Genomic DNA, 18,386 nt, shown 5'->3' on the forward strand with positions numbered 1-18,386 from the left:
TATGACCATACATACATACATACATATGACCATACACACATACATACATACATACATACATACATACATATGACCATACATACATACATACATACATATGACCATACATACATACATACATACATATGACCATACAGACATACATACATACATATGACCATACATACATACATACATATGATCATACATACATACATACATACATATCACTATACATACATACATACATACATACATATGACCATACATATATACATACATATGACCATACATATATACATACATATGACCATACATACATACATACATACATACATATGACCATACATACATACATACATACATACATACATTCATCGGTTGATAATATCTCTGTAAAAGTACAGAGATGATGACCAATCGATTTTCACACAGGTGTAAACATCAAAGATCTGTTTTAAAAATGTGTTCTACAGTTTGTCCACCAGAACCTCAAACTGTCACTGGTTCTAAATATCTTCTTCTTTCTTTTTTAATGATTACTTTACTTTTAGATTATTTTTACTCTGGAAATGATTCAGTTCATTTCTCTCAAGGGTGAATTCAGAGTTTCTGTAAAAACATCCCAATATTATTTTTGTTTTTTTCACCTTGAAGTGAGTCCAGCTTCATCACTTTTTATCACCACAGGCGTCGAGGACGGAGGCTCAGTGGAGGCTTCATCATTTCTCTGTACGACCTCAGACTCTTCCTCCTCCTCCTCTTCCTCCTCCTGCTGCTCCTCTCCAGTCTGCAGCAAAGACAGGTTTTATTAAATAATGTTTTGTTTTGTTTTTTACTGAAAAAAAGTGAAAACGAGACGTCCTGTACCTTCAGTCGGAGGTAAATGAGCGTCTTTTCGATGCCGGTGGACTTGATGCTCCTGTAGATCTGATCTGGAGTCAGCGTCTTGACGTTGATCTGCTGCAGCCTCCTGCTCCTGTCAGACTTGAACACGTCGAACGATCTGTCGCTGGCCGCCAGCTGAGGGAAGGTGGACCTGAGCAGGTCCAGGAAGTCGGCCTCCTGCAGGCCGCGAGGACACCTCAGGGTCTGGATGGAGGACACTGACGCAGAGACGCTCTTTAACGACCTCTGTCAGACACGTTTAAGTCCACTGAGAACCGAGAACGTCTGGTTTACTCACCTTTCTTCGAGAGAACGTCTGACTGCGAGTCCTCCAGCATGCAGACTCTGATGAAGTGGTGCGTGGGTTCTTCACCGAGCCGAGGTCGGCCACGCCTCCTCCGCTCAGACGACAACCTGAGAGAGGACGGACAGGAGACACGAGATCTGACTGTCCTGCAGTCACATGTGAGGGACATTACTACAGTGTGCTACAAAAAAAGTCATATTGATGATTGATTGATTAGTGGGAATGATCAGGTTTGCATTAAAATTTTCATTTTTATTGAAAAAAAAAAAAGACTGAAACGTGTTTTCTTTCATCTGAAGACAAAGATTGTTTGATCAGCTTCATTATTAAAAAAATGTTTCATAAAGAGTTTTAAATTTTTTACAAAAACAAAAGTTTAGTTTTCTGTTATCAGGAAATCACACGTGTTCGTATTGTTTCATTTTCCTGCAATTAAATCTGCAGCGTTCGTTATTATTAAAGACAAAAAAATGTGATAAATATAATAAATATGATGTCTGATTATTAATTAAACTAACAAATAAGTACAATCATTAATTATCAAGACATTTTTAGTAGAAAACTTAGTTAAAGTGAACATCTTTTCTCAAAGAAATCGAAGATGGCCGCCGGTGTGAGCAGGTCATCGGCCTCTTTGTTTTTGTCACCTGGTGAAGGTTTGATCAGCTGACGTGGAGGCGGAGCTACACGGAGACTCGTCTGGTTTCCGTGGAGGATGAAGATCTTCGGTGCTGCTCGGAGGATCCTGATCGTTCTGCAACACGTTTGATCAAAAACCACTTTCACCAAAAAACACCAGACAGAAATTCTGCCCTGACCAGATCTAAATGCCCCGTCACACGAACAAAACTGCCCCGTTACAAACTGGACAAGACAGAAGATACATTTCTGCCAGAAAGACATTATAATGTTATTAAAATGCCCCGACAGAAGAGAAAAACTGCCCCACCTGGTAAGATTATTACCCTGCTGAAGTCAAAATGCCCCGCAGAGGCAGAACCCGCAGGCAGTTGGAGGTACCTTCAGTCGGATGTAGAGCGCCGACGGCCCCGTGGTTTTGTAGATCTCCTCTGGTGTCAGACTCTTCACCCTCAGAGGCTGAAGTCTCTTCGTTCTGTCGGTCGTGAAAACGTCAAACGGCGTCTGAGCGGCGAGCTGAGGGAAGGTGGACCTGAGCAGGTTCAGGAAGTCGTCCTCCTGCAGGCCGCGAGGACACCTGAGCAGCTGCACGGGACATCGCTGAAAGACTGAGACACACCGAGACTCATTAGCAGCGTTCAGCTTCTCAACTTTAACTGAAACTGAAGCTGAAACTGAACAACGTCACAGACGAGAACAAAATAAAACAGGAGGAAGTTTGACTTTTAAGAAAAAAGTTTGACTTTACTTTCAACGTTTTGACAAGATTCTAAAGATTTTGCCGTTATTTTGAACATTTTGTACATTTTTACATTATTTTTTAAATCTGAACTGTGTTCTCGACATTTTGACTTCACTCCTTCATTCATTTGGACCTTAAGTTCGACATTTCGACTTCATTCTTCAGACTTTATTCTAAAGGATTTATTTTTGTCCTCTGTCAGCTGCTGTAGCGACACGGTGAAGGTGACCGTACCTCTTTTTGAGAGAACGTGGATCTGCGAGTCCTCCAGGATCCGGATCATCAGGTCCAGGTGGTTCTGTGTGTCGGTGATCCGAGGTCTGCCGGGTTTTCTCCTTTCAGACTGAACTCTGGGAGAAATTAACCTGCAGGATGAAGATTATCAGCAGGTTAATAACAGTGACATCACTTCTGTCGGGTCCACGACCAGAAGTAACACGGGAACATTAAAGATAAAGTGAACTTTTAAAAAATAAAATAAAAGTGTTTCTGGAATTTGTGACCTTTTAGTTATTCGATAATCTGGATCCTTCAGATCTTCTCGTCTCTGTCTGGCGGCCGGTCGCACCGACAGCTGCTGCTCTTCATCGTCTTCATCGTCAAAGTCATCGTACCACAGGAGGCCGAGGCTCCCGGTGTCCTCCACACCTGGACACAGGTGTTCACACACACACTTTATAATAAATATGTTTGGTTATTAATTAAACTACCAAACAGATACAATCAGTTAATTTAAGTTTTTTTTTTTTAAGGAAAATCATTTCATAGTTTCAGATTTGCTGTTTTTCCTTTGAATTATTGTAATAATTGTCATTTTTCAAACCAAACAATCCACTGATTAAAGGAGAAAATAATAAAATTTTAGTCTTTTCTGTTTTTGTAGATAAATTTGAATATTTGATAAAAGCGTGAAGACTCACCTGACTGCTGTGTGAGCTGCTGCTGCTCCTCTTCCTCCTCCTCCTCTTCCTCCTCTTCACTCAGAACGACCACCTCGTGCTCCTCCAGTTCTGTGTTCACCGCTTCGTGTTTTTAAAGAAAATCAGATGAATATTAAAAACATGTTGACTTTAATGTATGTTTTGTGCTTTTCTCAGTCTGGTTTGGTCTAAACGACTTGTGTGTTTTAATAATTGTTAAAAAAAAAAATTAATCAATTATTGATTAACTGTCAGTTAAGGACAATCAAATGAATTTGCAACCCACCTTTAAATACAAGTGAGATTATATGATCATAATCAGACATCATACATCAAACTTAATTCTCCATATTAGCAGACTGATGGGCTCATTAACCACATGTGAAACCAAACTAAATACACAACATTTAATTTAATTATTTAGAAGCCGAATTATAGATCACATCATGACGTTTTGTTTACGTGTTTATTTGATATCCTCTGAAGTCTGTAGTTTTGTCAGTAAGCAAACAAACTTTAAATTCGCAGTGTTTTTAACGGACTTCCATTTCAGATGACAGAGCGTTTATGAGTGGATGTACAGGTTTGACTCACGGACCTTTCCTCTCCAGTTTGACCTGAGGCTGCAGCAGGACCTCCAGCTGCCTCCTCTGCCGGGCGATCTCCCGTCTGAAGCCCGACGCCTCCTCCTCGTACCCGGCGACGGTTCTCTCCACCACCGCTAAGATCTCCTGCGCGGCGGTGGTCAGTTTCTCGGTGACGATTCCTCTCAGGATCTCGGCTTTGGACATGTTACTGAGGCTGTCCAGAGTCTCCGAGCCGCCGCGGTTCCTCCTCATCCAGTAAAACATCCTGACCTTCTGCTCAAACAGGCGATTTTACGCACAATAACTTTTGCACATTTGCACCGATTTGTGCAGACGGTGTTGTTCCGGGTTCTGGTGCTGCTTCAAATACTGTCCGACCAGAAACAAAACCAAAGTGGGCGTTACCATCATTTTTCAAATTCTTCTTCTTCTTCTTATAATTATTATTATCATAGCTCCATTAACATTAACTGTGAACAGTGAAATCAACATGTCTGCACAGAAACAGTCGGTGATAAACTCTGTCTCTGTCTGTCTCTGACTCCCACTTGTCTTCCTCCTCCAGTCTTCATGTCCCCTCTGCTCTCTGACCTTTGACCTCCTCTGTTCTCCCTCCATCCTTTCCTCTTTTTTTTCTTCTTCCCTCAGGTTTTATTCGTGGGTCAGAGGGGAGTTTTCCTCTGGATGTTTCTCGCACAGCTGTCAGAAATGTTTGAATCACAGAGAATTCACAGAAATCAGCAGAGAAATATTGAGCTTCTTTTGTCATGTTCTTCATGTTCTGTCCACACACTCGTCCACACACTCGTCCATGTGGTCACTACAGATGCTGGCATCACAACTACTTCTCAAGTCTTTGCAGTCAGGTCCTAAGTCAAGTCCCGAGTCCTAAGCTTTGAGCTTCAAGTCCTCTACAAGTCACCTCTCACCAAACATTTTAACAGCAGAACCTCGACTCACTGTTCTTTGTTCTTTCTGTAACTTCAGATGTTGAATAAAGTTGGAAGTTGTTGCGTCTCAACCTGAACTTCTATCTCTCTCTCTTTTTTTTTTTTGTAGTTTTTGTACAAAAGTATGTTTGGTCTCATTTTTTTTCCAGCTGGACTTCAGTAACGTGACGTCGGTTCTTCATGGTTCTCTGCTGCAATTTGATTGGATGCTGCCAACTGAGAATAAAACAAGAATCTGAGCAGTGGCCTGAGGGTGTGTGTGTGTGTGTGTGTGTGTGTGTGTGTGTGTGTGTGTGTGTGTGTTGGGGGTCGGGGTGTTATAAACATCTCAGACGTGATTTTAATCCACCAGTCTGACACTCAGCTCTCTGTCTACCACTCGTCTCATTTTTAATTTTACATACATACTAATAATAATTTATATATAAAATAAATAAATAAATTGTTTTTTATGGACTCAGATCATCAGATGGATAAGATGCCCAGCAGACAGGTGTGTATATATGGACATATATATTTGCATGTGTGTGTTTGAATTCTTCATTTAAATTTTAAAACACAAATTTGAATTTATATTTATTTAACTTGACTTTAAACTAATTTTCAGTCTATATTTATGTTGAATGAATTTAATTTATCATTACTGTAAACTCACTAACACCATTATTGTTTTTCAAATTATTTTTATTTCTTAAAATTTATTATTTTTCTAATTGTTTTATTGAATTCTTTCCTCTTTAAAAATGTATTTTAACTGTTGTTAAAATTGTCTTTTTTATTTTATAGAGCATCTCCTTTACAAAATATACATTTTTAAAAATTACATGATTATTAATATTAAAAATATGACGTATTATTTAACCTTGCACCAGATTTCTAGTTATTAATTCAGTCATTTATTTATAATCCAGTTGTGAGTTAACAATTATTTCCAGCTGATCGATTTGTGTGTAAATTAGTCAGATTATTGATCTTGTTTCAGGAGACTGGACTCGATCAGAACCCTGCAGGTCTGACCTGCGGTGAGTAACACAAGTAAATATGATCAAATATAAACATCACATACTCATAAATATATAAACACACATTTTTTTTAAATGAGTTCTGTGTGTTTTCAGGTAAAACTCAGGTGTTTGACTGGTGTCCACCTCAGCAGCAGTACCTGGATCTGACCAGCAGGGGGCGAAACAACACGTCACACACTCAGACTGCTGCTGTGAGTGTGTGTGTGTGTGTGTGTGTGTGTGTGTGTGTGTGTGTGTGTGTGTGTGTGGTGTCGAACTCTCCCTTCAAGCCAATACGTTCCCCTTCAAACACAATCAGTGTTAAATGTAACCCAGAGAGAGACAGAGAGAGAGAGAGAGAGAGAGAGAGAGAGTCTCTCTCTCTCTCTCTCTCTGTGTGTGTGTGTGTGTGTGTGTGTGTGTGTGTGTGTCCGTGTCCCCAGGTCATGTTGAATCTTCTCAGAAAAACATCTGAAAGAAAAAAAAAAAACAGATGAAATCTACCAGCTGTTGTCTCTTTCTGTTAGAATCAACTATTTTTAATGTACTTATACTACAACAACTCACTCTACTACTTATAGTACTGATACTGCCTACACTACTACGACTGCTTGGTATTATAACGAACATGGTTATCCTCAGTGCCATGTTGTTAAAGGTGTCCTGTGGTGTTTTAAATGTTTTTACTGCCATGCTTTGGTTTCCTGTTATTCCTCTGATCAACAGTTGGTGGCAGTAATGTGCCAACAAAACCAGTGAAGAAGAAGAGTAGCAAGTTTAACTATTTAAGATATTTTAAGAGTTTAAATATTTAAGAGTCTATAAGTTTACTATATATAGTAGTTTTCGTGGTCCTCTGCTGGACTCAGGTAGCGACGCACAGCGGTGGATGCAAACAATGAAGACAAAAACTCCCATGATCCCATGCAATTTCATGACATCACCAAACTTTTGTTATTGTTTCAATGTGGTGGTAGAAATGATCTTTTTTTTCTCTCCGTCTGTCTGCAGTCGTCCGTCCATCCTCTCGTCCCCCTCCTCCTCTACAGCGACAGACACTTCCCTCCCTCCTCCCCGTACAGCCGGCCAATCACTGCACCCGACGCCGCCCGACAGGAACGCGCTCACTCAGTGACGCACCCATGTTACCATGGCAACGGTTCCAACAGGTGAGCTTGTGAGACACTGATCAGGAAGTTCGGCACCTGCAGGATGCTAGCAGTTTAACTCAAGACGCTGGCTATTTTACAGACCACCTGTATGTCTCTGTGTGTCTTTGTCTCTGTCTCTTCGTCTCTGTGTGTCTTTGTCTTTGTCTCTTTGTCTCTGTGTGTCTTTGTCTCTGTGTGTCTTTGTCTCTGTGTGTCTTTGTCTCTTTGTGTCTTTGTCTCCGTGTGTCTTTGTCTCTGTGTGTCTTTGTCTCTTTGTGTCTTTGTCTCTGTGTGTCTTTGTCTCTTTGTCTCTTTGTGTCTTTGTCTCTGTGTGTCTTTGTCTCTTTGTGTCTTTGTCTCTGTGTGTCTTTGTCTCTGTCCCTCAGCAGCAGCAGGCAGCAGGTGAAGAAGCCTCTGAACGCCTTCATGCTCTACATGAAGGAGATGAGACACAAAGTCCTGCAGGAGGGACGGGAGAGAGAGAGCGCCGCCATCAACCGCATCCTGGGACGCAGGGTGAGACACTCAGACGTCCACCGCTTCAGTTCTTTGTTGTGTTTTAGTTCAGATGGTACAGATGTAGAGTTTCTAACATGTTGTCTCTGTCTGTCTCCGTCTCAGTGGCACGCTCTGTCTCACTCTGAACAGTCCAAATACTACGATCTGGCTCACAAAGAGAGACTTCTGCACATGCAGCTCTACCCCGGCTGGTCCGCCAGAGACAACTACGTACGGACTCTACTGTACTTCTACTGTATATATGTACTGTGTGTTTCAAAGGTTTCAGCTTCTTCTTCTTCTGTTTTTTTTCAAAGGGCAAAAAGAAGAGGAGGCGGAGCCAGCACCCTACAGGAAGCTGCTCCAGGTCGGCTTAAACAACAAAATAAAAGTCTGCTCTTAACTATTATAACAACTACTGCTAATTACGATTAGTAGTAGTTAGTACTGCAATGCTGTTAAACTTACTATGTCTACTACTGCGATGATGTGATGACACACTTGCCTTCCCATCATGCACCACCTCAGAATAAAATGATCTGTTGTTTTTTCCCACAGTTGGACTCTGAGTGCTGGATGAGACGCTGAGGACACAACATGTGACATTTATCATCTCTGTCCAGTAAAACGTCGTGAAGTTCCTGCTGCTGAGTCTGTAGTTCTGATTTTGTTTTGTTGACTTTATTTTCCTCATTGAATAAATTGGTTTTATGTTAAACGATCGTTTTCCCTCCAGGTTGAATTTAATCTGAACAGACTGTTTTGGGAGATGTTGTAGAAAAAATGTTTGTTGCTCAATAAAACGTGTTTCTGTGTGATGTTGTGCTGGTTTGTTTGTTTTTTTCATTTCCTGTTTGGCTGAAGTCTGAGGTTGTGTCCAAAATGGTGGATTGTTCCAAGTCAAATCTGTGTTTTCATCTGCATCACAAGAACATAAAAATTAGCATGGATTTGTTATTGGATCTTAAATTTTACATCTCTGGAAAATTTATATGTATTAACCTGAAAAAAAAAAAGTCTAAAAACTGATTTTCTGATTTACAAAATGTTTGGCAGTAAGAGAAAGTACAAGAATTAAAATCTAAAATACGAGCAACACATGATGTAATAAAATAAATGCTGTTTGCTTTACATTTAATAATCAACAAAACAGTTCCTGATTAAAAATCATTTTTTTATTATGAAAGCAAACGTGAATGTGACGTTCTGTCACGTCAGTTTTAACCAGGTAGAATTTACTCTGATGGAGCGTCAGTAACACTTTTTATAAAAGTAACTGGAGTTTTACAGAACGACAATCTGACTTTAGATCAGCAGCAGTTTCTTTGGTGGAATGTGACGTTTACAGGCACTTATTGTTTCAATTCTTCATTTTAAAATAAACAGTCATAAAATAACAGTAAAAAAACAAAACAGACCACTGAAAGTTTCAATACTTTACAGATTTAGACTTGAAAATGTAACTTGAACAACAATAATCAAGTACAGAAAAACATTTACGACACATTAAATAGACTCAACTCTCACACTGACGAGGACCCAACTTAAGTTAGCACCTACAAGACAAGTTAGCTAGCTACTAGCTGGCTAGCTTACAGACCACAGTCAGAATGAATAATCTCAATATTTAAATATTAAGTCTTATTTTTCTTTATTGGCGGAACCTTCATGGAACTTCTGTCTTAAACATCTAGTTATGCTGAATATTCTGGTTCCACCAGAGAAACTTCTTAACCCTCCAGAGTCACGCTGGTTTTGCAGCTGTTTGATGAAAACTTCGCAGGCCTCAGCTAGCAGTTAGCAACAATCATTGTTAGCCTGATGATTCCTGTACTACAGCTGGTCGATCTGTGGGCGGAGCTTCAGCAGGTTGGTGGTTTGAACTTTAAGAGTTTTAAGAGTTTTGTAGGACCACAGGTTGGATTTACTGGCACTTTTGGAAACTTTTATGGCCTCTGAAACTTATTTAAACCTTAAATTAGATCTAGACAAAGACATTTGTTATGACAGCAGACGTGTGTGGATCAAGACGTAATGGTTTACCAAAGACACACAAGAATTAAAACTAATTTTCTAAAGACTCGAGGCTTAATTTGACATAATTTGACGTCTCAGTTGAGTCCAAACAATTGTTTTCCTGACAGTCAGGGTTTGAATGTTCTGTTTTCATTCATTCACGTGTTTCTGACCAGGTCAGTTTCAGCTGGACGATGAGCTGCAGGATTTCTGTTTTCAGGGAAAATAAACCAGCTGATCATGATGATGTAAACATAATGAATCTCTTCTTCATCCTCTCAGCGTCTCATCTTCCTCAGTGTGCTGGAGAGAAGCTGGAAATGTTGCTTCTAATAAATAAACTCATGTCCCTTCATTCAGGAGTCGTCACTCGTCCCGCCCCCCCTCCACCATCCTGTACCGCTGTCTGCAGGACGACGGCAGCGCCACCGGCCACGAGAACGTGACGGGAACCGTCGTCTGAACGTTCTTCTCCAGGAAGTTGAAGATGGGGTTCCACCACGTCCTCGACAGGAAGTTGTTGGGAGCTTCACGCAGCGCCTGAGCAGAAACAATCGATTGATCACTTAGTCCACATAAGATTTATCAGAAACTATTTTGATATAATAACGACGCCGTATCAGAAAGATTGTGGATTAGAAAAGGGTTGGAGAGATTGACAACAAAATATAATAAAAAAAAAAACCTGCCAAAATCAAAGTGGTACATTTATGAGAAAATAACACAAATTTACAACAAAAAATTTAAATATTCTCAGAGATTAAATAATAAATTTGCCAGAAAAAAACTGAAATTCTCTGAGAGCAAAGTGCTAAAATTAAATTTAGAAGAAAAAAAAATGATATTCTCTAGAGATTAAAATGGGAAATTTACAGGAGAAAAACTAATATTCTCTGAGATTAAAGTCACAAATTTACAAGAAAAAACTCTGATCTTCTGAAGGTATTAAAGTGGTAAATTTACAAGAGAAGAAACATGAACAGTCATGGAGATTATTAAGTCATAAACCTGCCAGAGGATAAATTTCTGTGGAAAAAAAGGTGACTTCTACAGATTAAAGTTGTAAATTCACAAGAAAAAAACTAAAATATTCTCTGATATTAAATTTTCTGTAAAAAGATGACATTAAAGTCACATATTCCCGAGAAGAAAACACAAATTTATAATGAAAAAAAGTCAAATATTTTGAGATTAAAGTGATAAATTTCTGAGAAAAATAAACAAATTTTTCAAGAAAAAAAATTGAATATTGTCAGACATTATAAAGTCAAAAACTTCCAGGAAAAACTCAGAAACTGTTTGAGGTTAAAGTCACTAATTTAGTGAAATTCAGAAATAGTGACATACACCTTCCTACAATAAGACTACAAAGTGTTTTAGTTAATGCACAGTCCAGTATTTATTTTAAAATAACAGTCACTCTTTATAAAGGCTCATCATATCAAAAATAAAAATAAAAATAAAAAAGATCTAACTGTGAAAATTTACATCTTAAAACAGGAAGATTGATGATTTGACCTGAAATGATTCTGTTACTTCATTAGTTTCTCTAAGTTCCCTTTCAAATGAGAATCTCAGCAGACTTCACACTGTTTAAATCACCACTAACTTCCCATGATGCTCGCTGGCATCACGGCTACTTCTGCATCATGTATCATGTATAAATTTGATTGGCAGGCAGGCGGAGACCGACAGGCGGCGCCAAGTTAAAACGAACAATTATTATAATCAGACCACAACAGCCAACTCTGTGTGTGTGTGTGCGTGTGTGTGTGTGTGTGTGTGTGTGTTCTCCTACATGTGTGTTGGCCATGGTGTGGTACCACCAAAAGGTCCTGGTGGTGGCGAAGTATCCGATGACCACGTCGATGCTGTAGTGTTCGTGAGCGATGAGGATGCAGACGACTCCCGTGGCGCTGAGCAGCCAGCAGATCCAGTGATACCACCACATCCACCGCGGAGAGTCTGGACACACGTTTAAAACTCAGATTAAAATTCAATAACCAGTGAGTTACCAACCAATCAGACGCCTGGAATCAGTCGCACTGATGAATCTGCTGCAGTGAGAAAGTTTAACGTGAAACAAACGAACTCACACTCTTTGATGAAGAGATACGACAGCGTCAACATGACCGTGTGACCGCTGTACAGGAAGTCACCACACATCAGGTGAGAGCCGGTCAGAGACAACCCTGAACACACACACACACACACACACACACACACACACACACACACACACACACACACACACACACACAAAGAGTTCAGTACAAACAAAGTAAAAAATAAAAAATAAAGTTTTGCTCAAGAAATGAAAACTGACGTTTCTCTTGATTCAGATTTTCTCTCATGATTGTGGAGAAACCATACAAATGTACATAAACATAAAGGTCTTAATGTTCTGAAGTGTTCTCATATTGTCAGAAATAAAAAAACACCTGGCACCTGATCTATATTCAGTTAAATACAGAGCAGTTCTTGAAAACTTGAATATTCTCTGACATTTCATTAATAAATCTAGAGGAAAAACTCAGAAATCATTTGAGATTAAAGTGATGAATTAACAAAAAAAACCCCAACAATTTTTGAGAAAAACTATTGTGAGATTAAAATGGTAAATTTACAAGAAAAATTCAAATTGAGATCAGACCAAAGACGAGATAATTAATGTTCAAACTGATAAATATGATCCTGTTCCAACAGAATATTTACAAAAAACATTAAAGTTTATCAGTTTGAACAAGAAATATTTGTCTTTATTCAGTTTAATGTAGGTTGAAAGGTTTTTGCAAAATCACTGCATTCTTACTTTTAAATTTACACTTGAGAAAGTTTTTCTTGGAACCGAGCTTTTTAGTTAAAACTTAAAAAAATCACCAGTGTCCTCGATGGTCCTGACAGCCAATCAGAGAGCAGGATTTTCATGCTTCACAATGTATTTAAATGACAGATATGTTAGAAGTTGTTACCTCCTCCTGAGATGAGCCTCAGAATCCTCCAGATTTTGCCCGTCGAGTCGTTGTAGAGCTGCAGAGACACGAACAGACGAGACGTTTACGGACGATGACGTGAAGTGAGTAAAGAACAGACACATGTTAGTACATGAAGTGCGTTTAAAGTGTGTATTTGTACCTTCGGGGCGCAGACCATGTGTTTTCCAGGAACGGGCAGCGTGGTGATGTACATGGTGACGCAGCGATACATGTAGAGAGTCCCGATCAGGAAGAAACAGCGACGACCCACGATGGCTCTGCACAGAAAGACCATTATTTCAATAAAATATGAAAAATCAACCAGACCTGTGACACCTTAGTAACGGTTGCTAAGCTATGATTGGACAGTTGCTGTTTGCAGGAGGGGCTTAGTGAAGTGAATCAGTACTGAGGGCAGCGTTACTGCAGTTTGAACGATACTGAGCCCTGAACTACGAACTGCTGGTCGTACTTGTGTTTGAGGAAGAGCCACTGGACGAGCCAGAGTCCGACCAGGATCAGCCCGTTGACCTCGGTGACGGTGAACGCCCAGGGCACGCGGTCCACGTAGTCAAAGAACTTGTCGGGCAGCGGCGGGCTCACCGACTTGTCCGGCACCCTCTCGTGGACGATGGTGATGACGACGGTGGTGAAGACGAGGTTGAAGACGGCGTAGAGAAAGGCCACGCCCGTCTTCCACCACTCAGTGGGCAGGCGGTTGGCGCGCTCCTCCGGCATGCTGATCTTCACGTAGTCGCAGTGCTTCCTCAGCCGGCTGCTCAGAGAGTGGATCAGCTGGTTCTGTTTGAACAAGCTGCTCCGTTTGCCGCCGTCTGCCTGCCCTTTACCGTCGTGTGCGTCGGTGGGCGGAGACTGCGTGGAGGCGAGGCGGGCAGGGTTACCGTTAGCAACCCTCGCAGGAGGAGGTGTATGGGGATTCATCGTGGTCACGTTAGCTTCCACGTGAGGGCGCACATCGTCACTGTCCTGGATCAGTTCTGACGCTGCCATTGATCGGCCCGTTGTTTTTTTTTCCTTTAATGAGTCGTTAACCAGTAAGGAAGAAGTTCCCTGGTTCTCCAACCAATCACAGTCTTTGTAAAGTATCAGCTGACCAATAAAAATCAGCTTCCCTGGAGGGTTTCAGCAGACTGAAGTTTCACAAATATTCCTTTATCAACTGCTTCTCTCTGGTTCAAGCATGATCAATAATCCAGTATCAGTAATCAATACTTCAACAGCACAGTTCTATCAATATCAGGAGCGGTGAGGTCAGACAGGAGGCAGGTGACTGGTCGATCAAGTCTGGTCAGGATGATTCTGGAACAAACAAACAAACAAACAAACAAACAAATTTTTAAAGTAGAATATAAAAGGTATTTCTCCTCTCTTATCAAAACTTCATTGACATTTCAGGGCGTTTTGCTACATTCTGAAGAAATTCACTTTTCATTCATTTAACTTTAAATACCGCCCAGATGTTGTCAGCTGATCAAGTTTTATCAAACCTCACACCGTCACTCGCTCACCTGATTCTGTAAAGTGCTGTATGTTCAGCAGCAGTAGTGTTGTTTCTATAGTAATGACTCATCACTAAATCTAAGAAATTGTTAATGGAGTTTTGAACTGAAGACCTGCTGTGACCCACAGGAATGTTCTTCAGTGTCTCTTGGCTGTTTGACTGTAAGTAACCTGAGAGAGCCACACCCACCGACACACACACTTCCAGTAAAAGCAATGACACACACACACACCGGTTCTGTAAAACACAAGTCAAACAGCACCACCGCCCTTTTATTATCAACCAGGATGAAGACGACCTGAACGTGTCTTCGCCATCAGCTGATATCACCTTTGAAACTGTAAATATGTAACTCGTGATGATCAGTAAAAACACTTTCAGCACACCGAGGAGTCAAACAGTAACAAAAAATGAATAATCTGATGCTATCAAACAATAACTTTGTAATCTGGTATCAGCATTTATGGGCCTTTTCTCCCGGCACTTTTGGCCTCACCAAGCCAAACTGCACCGCGCATTATTGCTTGCGGCCAAAGCAAGGCCGCCCAGCCTCCAAGAGGGCTGTGGTGACATCTTGCCGGTCACGGGCAACCAATGACGAGCCTCTTTTGTCGCGATACTGAGCTCCTGTTTGCAGGAGAGCAGAGACGAAGACATTTTTAAAAGTCTCTTCATGTTCAGCTCAGAACTTTTGCAGCTTCTAACAGAATCTTTATGTTTTGAAATGCAGTTTCTCTCCGGTGTCGCCGTTTGTACTTTCAGGCATCTGCTTTATTTTACCGTTTCATATTCACATTCAGCTGTGTCGGAGTCATTAAGTTACCGCTGATAATTCAAAGTAATCTGATACAATCTGAGAATAAATGTAATATTTGTGAATAAATGAGGCAGCAGCACACAGAGACAGACGTGGTTTGTTTAATCTGCTGCAGATTTCAGAGTTAAACTGTGAGTCAGGTCTCTGTCTCCTGTTAAATACCTCCTCTGCCTGCTGCCTCCAACATTTCACACACATGTGAATGTGTGCTAACACACAAACGTGTCGACTGTCAGCGTGTGACGTTAAAAACCTTCCTGCACAAACACACGAGACAAACAATTTTAAAATCACTTTCTGTTCATCATGGAAAAAAACAAGCTGCTGCTTCAAACTCGTCAGACAAGATTACTCAAAAACTCTGCGGGAAAATAAACATTTTAAAGATCAGATGTCTTCAGAAAACTCACACACAAACTCTAAATCTGAAAGTAAATTCATCTTTAGAGAAGGAAATCTCATTTTTTACCTTAAAAGACAGCTGCAATTTTAACATTTTATTTTAATGTATTTCTATGCTCCTGTAAAGAGCTCTGAATTGCTTTTCCTCACATAAATAAACACATTTATGAAACTTTAATTTAGTTGTCTAAAGTCAAAATTATGTCATGATGTTTAAGACTGTTTTTGTGTAAACTGTCCTCTGGATGGTCGTCGTGTCACTTCCTGTTTACAGCCTCACACACTGACAGAGACATGAACACTAACGAAGTTAAGACCATGAGAATTCAATTTAACTCTAATTAGAGCTGATTCACCAACACAAGACAGACCGACTGGAGACAATTACAGAGCTGCAGCGAACGCACCGTTTATCTCATCTGACTGAAACATACGACTGAAAACTGACTCTCTTCATTATTGATTTTTAGTTTTCCTATTAAGTATCAGAAAAGGAGGGAAAAATCTCCATCACACTTTCCCAAAGTCCATGTTGATGTCTTCAGACGTCTGTCCAACAAACTGTCCATCAAACCCAGAGACGTTTAATTCACAATAAGAGAAAATGGTAAATATATTATCAGAATAACAGACAATTAACTGATAAACTGATTCAACTCTAAAAGAAAAAAAAAGTAACAAAAAGATATTTAATCATTATTACAAAAAAATCCAGAACTCCTGAAGAAGCTGGAAGCTGAATAATTCATTTTAAGTGTCAGCTGTTTCCTTAATCGATCATTGGTAAAATTAACCATCAATTAATCAATTAATCAGAATTATAATATCTTAACAAGTTTGCATTTACCAAACAACAAATCAATCAAAGTTTTATTTCCATGGCAACATGTTGCAAACAGAAATAAAGGTGCTAACTAGAACCACAGAGAGTTCTTCAGTTTGTCCCCAAAGGAAAACCATTTCTGGTTCCTGTTAGAACTTTTTATAAAAATTCACTTGGAACCCTTTCAAAGAGTTCTACTGAGAACCCAACATAAAGGGTTATATCTAGAACCATCTATGAGAGGTTTCACCAAGAACACCCTGTGAGAGGTTCTACAGAGAACTCTTATAGTACAATGGTTCCACTTAGAATCCAACCGGGGGTTCTACTGAGAACCTCTTTATATTCCAAGGGTTTTATCTAGAACCTTTTTGTATTCCAAGGGTTTTTTTTTATTGAGAACCATTCTATATTATGGTACAAAGAACCCTTGACAAACCCTTCCAAAAAAGGGTTCCTCAAAAGCAAATTGTTCTGGGTAGAACCACAGTCCTTCAGGAAGAAGATCCCTTTTGGAACCCATATTTCTAGGAGTGTAGCCTATGAAACATAAAGAGCTTCATGTTTCTGATGTTTATTTCTTATGTTTATTCTTCAATTAAATTTTACATGATCGATCAAATTCTTAACAACCAATTAATCAATCACTGATTAACTGTTATGGGAAACAGGAAACACAACATCTTTTAAAGACAAAATGTGTCAAAATATGATTTTAAATTAAACACTGTGGTGCAGCAGAGACGTACTGAACTGAAAATCATCAACAGACTTAAAACATTTTTGTTTGGTTCAGATCATCACAAAAAAAGAACAATATCATATCAGAATCATCAATCAATCAATTTAATGTGTTTGAAAATGGTTTGATATTAATCCCATCATATTCTTATCAATTGAAAAATGAGTCCAAACATGTGAAGACAGGTGTTTTCATATGTTTGGACCCATGTTTGAATCTGCCAATAATTTTTCCACTAATTGATTATTTGTTTGGTCCATAAAATGTCAGAAAATGTTTCCCAAAGTCTTCAAATGTGTTGTTTTTTTTTCACAACTCAAAACTATTCAGTTTACTGTCAGAGGAGTAAAGAAACCAGAAAATATTCACATTTAAGAAACTAAAATCAGAAAATCTGGACATTTTTCATAAAGATAAAATGACATTGTGTAACAGAAAAGTACACAGCAAGACGTGTTTGCTTATTTTATCTAAAATTAGTATAGGAAATCAATAAATACATTGATTACCTGACTAGCTATTTTTTTTTGCTCTGAATAAAAAGTATCAAATAGGCATAAAATTAAAAGTTACAGCAAGTAGTCTAATTCTTAATATATAAGACGCTTTTTTTAAATAATCTTAACTAAATTATGGACTTTTATTGATTATAAGAAATCAATTAATCAGACGATTAATCAACTACCTAATGGTTTGCATTAAATAGAAGTAACCAGTTTAGTTACAGAAAGCTACTGTGAGAAGATGGAAGCAGCGAGTTTTTGCTGATTTTAACCAAATTAATGACTTTAAATGATTATAGGAACTTGAATTACCGATCGACAAAATGAACAGACGCTTTCATATTAAACAAAAATGTATAAAAATATATAAGTTACGGCAATTAACTCTAAATATGCGAGAAGCTTAAAGTAATAAATGATTCCTGGAGCAGTTTTCATCAAATATCCTCCATGACTTCAACCTGTAGGCCTGAAACTATTGATTAATTATCTGACAAATCTACGGATCGATTAAATAACGTCTTGTTCCCGCACACACAGCATGAAAAGTCGTTTTTCCAACGAAAACAAACGGTTTTAAAGTTTCAGGACACGTCGTTCATTTTGACGGCAGGTCGACATCATAAACAGGAACTGAGTTTAAACACACCTGTCGACGGTGTGTGAAACGTTTCTTCCTGTTTTTTAACGTCAAACAGGTAAAATCACCTGACAAACCGTCGGTTTTCTGTTCGCGAGGCTGAAAATGAAGAAACTCACCGGTCAAAGTGCAGCTTTTCTCCTCTTCCTCTCAGAAATCTTCACTTTTTCGTCTCCTGAAACTTTAAAACCTCCTCCTCCTCCTCAGTCACTGTGAGCGCGCGACTCGAATCAGAGTGAGCGCGAGCCCGTGTGTGGCAAGAACCCACCCGCCCTCCTCGC

General features: G+C 39.4%; 3 protein-coding genes across 3 annotated transcripts in view; 1 reads left to right on the forward strand and 2 right to left on the reverse strand.

Annotated features, from left to right (window-relative positions):
* The window catches only part of LOC146305174 (uncharacterized), a 34,043-nt gene extending 29,618 nt beyond the window's left edge, over window positions 1-4,425 (reverse strand). The window contains exons 1-9 of the mRNA XM_084711998.1: window positions 4,074-4,425; window positions 3,476-3,577; window positions 3,059-3,203; window positions 2,790-2,920; window positions 2,195-2,421; window positions 1,822-1,928; window positions 1,166-1,281; window positions 850-1,085; window positions 630-769 (exon numbers count right to left, since the gene is read on the reverse strand). Coding sequence (XP_084568124.1) covers window positions 630-769; window positions 850-1,085; window positions 1,166-1,281; window positions 1,822-1,928; window positions 2,195-2,421; window positions 2,790-2,920; window positions 3,059-3,203; window positions 3,476-3,577; window positions 4,074-4,326 — 1,457 coding nt within the window. The 5' untranslated portion in view covers window positions 4,327-4,425. The remainder of the gene's footprint in view (window positions 1-629; window positions 770-849; window positions 1,086-1,165; window positions 1,282-1,821; window positions 1,929-2,194; window positions 2,422-2,789; window positions 2,921-3,058; window positions 3,204-3,475; window positions 3,578-4,073) is intronic.
* A 1,665-nt stretch (window positions 4,426-6,090) lies between these two features.
* On the forward strand, window positions 6,091-9,072 carry LOC146305175 (uncharacterized; the record flags this gene model as incomplete). Its single annotated transcript, XM_084713045.1, has 6 exons — window positions 6,091-6,240; window positions 7,028-7,185; window positions 7,557-7,683; window positions 7,789-7,896; window positions 7,983-8,032; window positions 8,224-9,072. Coding segments are annotated over 6 exons (615 nt in total), but the record flags the coding sequence as incomplete, so codon positions are not given.
* Window positions 8,823-18,385, reverse strand: LOC146305176 (phosphatidylcholine:ceramide cholinephosphotransferase 2-like). Its single transcript, XM_084712062.1, has 7 exons — window positions 18,225-18,385; window positions 13,129-13,976; window positions 12,817-12,934; window positions 12,654-12,711; window positions 11,778-11,873; window positions 11,480-11,646; window positions 8,823-10,221 (listed from the first exon to the last, which is right to left on the reverse strand). Exons 2-7 carry the CDS (start codon window positions 13,665-13,667, stop codon window positions 10,048-10,050), a joined length of 1,152 nt encoding a protein of 383 aa, XP_084568188.1. The 5' UTR covers window positions 13,668-13,976; window positions 18,225-18,385; the 3' UTR covers window positions 8,823-10,047.
* Window position 18,386: the final 1 nt, after the last annotated feature.

Source organism: Lutjanus erythropterus, chromosome 23 (assembly GCF_056507025.1).
Source record: "Lutjanus erythropterus isolate fLutEry1 chromosome 23, fLutEry1.hap2, whole genome shotgun sequence".
Classification (NCBI taxonomy): Eukaryota; Metazoa; Chordata; class Actinopteri; order Lutjaniformes; family Lutjanidae; genus Lutjanus; species Lutjanus erythropterus.

Bases quoted from the DNA above. Each gene is read 5' to 3' on its own strand.
- LOC146305176 (XM_084712062.1), bottom strand. From the start codon at position 13,667: ATGGCAGCGTCAGAACTGATCCAGGACAGTGACGATGTGCGCCCTCAC. The intron at 11,874-12,653 runs GTAACAACTTCT...GTGTGTGTTCAG, and splicing joins GAGGCTCATCTCAGGAGGAG to GGTTGTCTCTGACCGGCTCT. The intron at 10,222-11,479 runs GTAGGAGAACAC...GTTTCTGCTCAG, and splicing joins ACACCATGGCCAACACACAT to GCGCTGCGTGAAGCTCCCAA.